At 42.1% G+C, this 4,954-nt stretch overlaps 1 protein-coding gene across 1 annotated transcript; it reads right to left on the minus strand.

Moving 5' to 3' along the window:
- Window positions 1-219: 219 nt before the first annotated feature.
- LOC124698464 lies at window positions 220-4,745 on the minus strand. The gene is made up of 7 exons (XM_047230949.1): window positions 4,462-4,745; window positions 3,246-3,892; window positions 1,831-3,065; window positions 1,678-1,753; window positions 1,212-1,579; window positions 529-627; window positions 220-428 (listed from the first exon to the last, which is right to left on the minus strand). Exons 2-7 carry the CDS (start codon window positions 3,829-3,831, stop codon window positions 276-278), a joined length of 2,517 nt encoding a protein of 838 aa, XP_047086905.1. The 5' UTR covers window positions 3,832-3,892; window positions 4,462-4,745; the 3' UTR covers window positions 220-275.
- Window positions 4,746-4,954: the final 209 nt, after the last annotated feature.

The following is a 4,954-nucleotide window of genomic DNA, read 5'->3' on the forward strand; positions in this document are numbered from 1 at the left end:
ATGGAACAGTTCAGTTCTAGATGACGCTTTACATTGGACTCTTACATCTTAGCATACAGATAGGGCAAGAATACACTAAAGTTACAGCAAGAATGTCACCAACCTGATGGCTGCTATATATAACATACACTACATTGTCACCGCATCTGGATTTTACCATGAAAGGAAGCATTCTCCAGTTATTCCAAACGGATGGAGAGCAGCTTAATTCTTCTTCTATTACAAAGCACCTTATGATGATAAGAGTTGCTTGATGCAACCACTCCAAATGATGTTCATAACTCTCTCTGGCATTCAGAAGGAGAGGTTTGTCCATCACTAAACACCTTTACATGGCACAACGTTCCTCCAGCTTCATCTGCAAATGTTATCTTCCTCCGTTTCCTCAGCACTTCAGAATGAGAAGCGGCCTTTTTCCCCTCTACTGTCTGTCATTAAAATTTTAACAGCAACAAAACAAATGTAAGTTGAGAGCTCAGAAGAGACACCAATATTAATAATCAATCATAGAATCTGATAAACACCAACCAATATTTTGCAGAAGCGGTTGCAATCTTTGTTCATTATTGTCAACCATTTCCTTGTAGTTCTTTCCACTTCCAATGCATCCTCAGATGCTGCTCTGATCTGCACATTAGAAATTAAGAATTATAAGATAGCAGACAAGTATGGGAGCAGATAAGAGTTGATTTGCTTTCATAGCCTAAGATCAGAATGTCAGCAACAAAATTTATAATTACAAATGCTCTTTTTTTCCTTATAAAGAAGACCACCGGGAAGCATAGGCCTCCGATAGTCTCAACTAAACACAGTTTCTATAGTATAGGAGGTAATTTGCATGGTATTACTATATGTTGAAGTCTGATAGAACTAACAAGACATCAGTTATCTGGGACACAGATCAGGTACATTAGCTTCTATAAGACATTTCAGAAAGTATTTGTATCTTTATGTCTGGGTTATAAAATGTCGCTAGCAAAAAAAGTGCAACAGAGACAGAAAGGAAATGTGAAATGCAAATATTTTGGTTCTAAGGTGTCCGCTCTTGGGCCCACATGACATGTGAGTAGCACTTTATATGGTGTAATTTCATCAAAGAACCAGTATCTAATTATTTTGTTGTGGTATCAACAATCAATTGGTATGACAGAAGTAAATTTAACTAGGACTTCGAAATGGACAAGGATATATTGCATTTAACAATATCTCACCTCAGCAGAATTAACATTGGGAAGCAAAGCAAGTGCCTCTGATGACAAACTTTCGTCCACTATACTCCTCATCTGCTTCAAGCTTCTGATAAGATTTGCTGCAATGTTCTCTATGTCGTGCATTTGTCTCTCTGAAAACTCAACAACTTTCCTAGGGTCCAAGAGAGCTGATGACCTTCTCATGCAAGCACAAGTTGTCAGTTGAGGGGATTGGGATTCTGTTGACTTCAGAACTCCTTTGCTTGCAGAGGAGAGAGTTCTATCCTTAATTTTCCTGTCTGTGCTTACCACAGATTGGTCTTGCCTATTTGTTGTGTGAGGTAATGTTTGTCTATTTCTATCACAATCTTCAAGATGTATCTTCTTCTCTGAAACCAGCAAAGGTCACATCAACAACACAGCAATATAATAATACTAATTACTTAAACGTATTACAAAAATACTACAGATAGCACAGATTGCTTACTCAGCCTTTCAACTCCACGCAAATCAATACCAGTCAAAGCATTACAAAGCTTCTCCTGAGAAGTTGGTGACATGATCTGGAAACAGTAGTGCAAAATATGAGAAAATAAACCACAACTTTGCTTTGGGATGTAGTTAGAAAAACTTTGCAAACCTTTCTCTTGGACAACAGTTTTTTGGGAGTATGCTCTTCAATTGATTCTTCATCAAAGTAAACGTCTGACTTCTTTGTTTGTCCACTGGCTTTCTGGTGAGTAACAGCTGAATTTGAAGCTCCAGCAGGAATTTCTTGTATTTCCTTAGAAACAGAGGAGCTCTCTGATGTTACACAGCCACCTTTGTCCATTTCAACGCAAGCTTGGAATAACTGATGCTGAAAACCAATATCTTCTGCTGCTACTTGATCATTAACTGATCTACAAATGCCGTCATTCATTGCACAATTTAGCTGATTCATATCCTTTGATGAAGCCTCCTTGTGACTGGCAGATAAGAGTTGACTATCATGCACAGCATTTGCTTCAACCGGTGGGCTACGTATCACAGCAGAATCTGAGACTCCAACAAAAGTTTCAGTATCCAAACTCTTCCTCTGCACATGATTATTCAGAGCATCAAAAACTATACTTTCTAGCCGCCCGTCTTGTGTGTCAAAATTGGCAGCATGAACCAAGTCAAGAGTCTTGTCGAAAGTAAAATTATAGTCAGTGGCTGGTTGTGCAACATTCATATGCAGTAACATATCATTTGTTCTAACACCATGGCAGACAACTGAATCTAATTGACCTTCTGCCTGCATCTGCACAGCCTCCTCAAGTGAAGTGCAATTCATCTCAGTGCTTTCACATGAATTTTGCATAGTATTAAACTCATCATTTGGAGAAGGCTCTTCCACAGCCCTGATGATTTCCGGTGTATTAACTTGGACAGGTCCTGGATAGCAGTATCCATCATTATCTACATAATAATCACAAGACTTTCCAACAGAACAAAACAAAAGTTCACTCCCAATAGAAGACGTATTCACATCTGAATTGGATATTTCCTCTAATGGTTTCTGATGATTGTTCACTTCATTAATGCAATCTGATGAAGAAACATTGTTAGTTGTCTTGTTATGCAATACATTGTCATCCAGATATGCTTCAACACTGTGAGGAAGTTCACATGAATGATCTGAAACACTTAGTTCGGTTGGTTGGGTGATGAAACCAGGCTGATGCACACATCCATTATCCTCTACTGGCTCCTGAGGCACACACTCAAAGGAGTTGGTTTCATAAAATGTAGATACTGCAGCCTCATGGACCTCTGTTTCTATTCTGCTACATATCCTGTTCTCCATTTCTGCACGGCAAACATCCTCTCCAACCATTTTTTCAGTACTGTCTGAAAGTTGGGCACAAAAACAGCATTTATCAATATAATTTATAATATGGAAACAAAATTATTTCAAGAAAAACAGTATTAGGCAAAATAAGAGGGGCGCTCTGCTGGTTGATTGTATGTCTACATAGCAGAAAATGTAACATTAGAACTTAATTTTTGTTGAAATTACCAGCCACTCACCAATAGCATTTTCAATTTCCAAATGTTTTAGGTCCGAAGCTCTTCTTCCAAGCTTCACCGCCCTTGAGTAGTGCAATGGTGGGGAAGTTTGTGTAGGACTAGTCACGTCCCTCTTTGATATTGTATCTTCACCTTGCGGCGAATGTGGAGAAGCAGGCGCGTCTATCTTCTTTTTTGCTTTGCGAGGGGTTGTCTTTTGTCTCTTGCGTTTCAAGGCAATAAGGGGCTCATCCAGATCAACTTCCTCATCCGGTTTTTCATTCTCAAGATCAATAAACTGAGTCTGATTCGTCTCGAGGATCTTAGCTTTATACTGAGCTCTTAGATCCTTGAGAGAAACATTTTGCCCAACCTCATTGTCAGCAACAGGAGCATCATTAGTTTTTGTTGGTGAAGGAAGGGCAAGGATTGCACCAAAGCAGCTTCTAGTTCCAATAGGCTCCTGGGAACTAGCCTCTTCAGGATCAACAATCTCAGTTTTGATAGACTTCAAGGGGCAGAAATCAGTTTCGCCGTCTTCTTCAGAGTATATTACACGGATGTCCTTGACTCTTTGAGACCTTCGTCTCTGACTCTGAACAGACATTGTGGCTGATTGACTGTGTTGGCAGCAAAATCAGATTGACAACACAAATGTCAAGCGTTTCCTGTAGATAGAAAAGAAAGCAGGTGTTATCAGCAAGTCAGCGGTGCATAGATGCATCAATAGCTTGAGGAGAAATGAAGCCCAAGTTTCAAACTTGAAGTAAAAATTAAATATTTTGCCAATGTATTGTTGAATCAATAGATACATGTTTGTGGAGATGAAAACATAGTTCTTGCAGACTTGATAAGGCAGAGTGAATAAGCTCAGCCTTCCAAACAAGATGAAGAACAGAGCATAAGAGTAAGCAGCTGGTCTTGTCAGAATGCTTCATGTGTGCAGAAGCAAACAGACTGAGATAATTTCAATGGTTCTACATCAGCTCGCTATGAATCGACCAAGCTGCAGACGCCGTATTGGCACTTAAAAGAAAAGCACGCAGATTCGTATATTTGCGGCCGTAGAAAAAGGGCTGAAACTCGTTGTTGAAGGACAAGGTCAGGAATTCCTGAAACGGGCCCTGCCTCTGAGCTAAGAACTACCGGCCAGCCCAGACAGGTAGCAGAAAAAAAAAAACAAATCTGATAAGGAGAGGCGAAAAGAAACATAGTAGATCTAAACTCCTGGGGGTACCTGGAGAAGGCGAGGTGCGGACGAATCGAGAAAAGCCGCCGGTGGGTGGGTCGGCGGCGCCAAGCCGTCTTACAGAGAGGAGGGGCGGCGGCGGGCGAGGGCTTTGCGGTACCCGGAGCTTGAACCCTAGTCGGCTTCTTGCCTTGCGGGGACGGACGGCGTCGGTAGGGAGGAGGAGGATGAGGTGAGATAGGTGCTCCCTCCGCTGCCGCTGGTATTATTGACCAGAGCGAAGCAGATGCGAGGAGGGCGGAGGGAAATTTGGCGCCAGTGTGGGCTGCGGGTGTTGGTTGGCGGGAAATTTGCAGCGGCCGCGTCCTGGAATTTGGAGGGTGGCGGCGGCGGCGGTCCGCTGGAGGGAGGGAGGGAGCGGGAAGGGTTTAGAGTGACCTTGTTTTTGTTTGCGTCCACATCACAGGCACGTGATTCAGTGTGTGAGCCCGACCGTCGGTACCCTGTCCAGTCTCCACGAGCCGGGCGTTCGGGATTTTCC

Source organism: Lolium rigidum, chromosome 3 (genome assembly GCF_022539505.1).
Source record: "Lolium rigidum isolate FL_2022 chromosome 3, APGP_CSIRO_Lrig_0.1, whole genome shotgun sequence".
NCBI classification, from domain to species: domain Eukaryota; kingdom Viridiplantae; phylum Streptophyta; class Magnoliopsida; order Poales; family Poaceae; genus Lolium; species Lolium rigidum.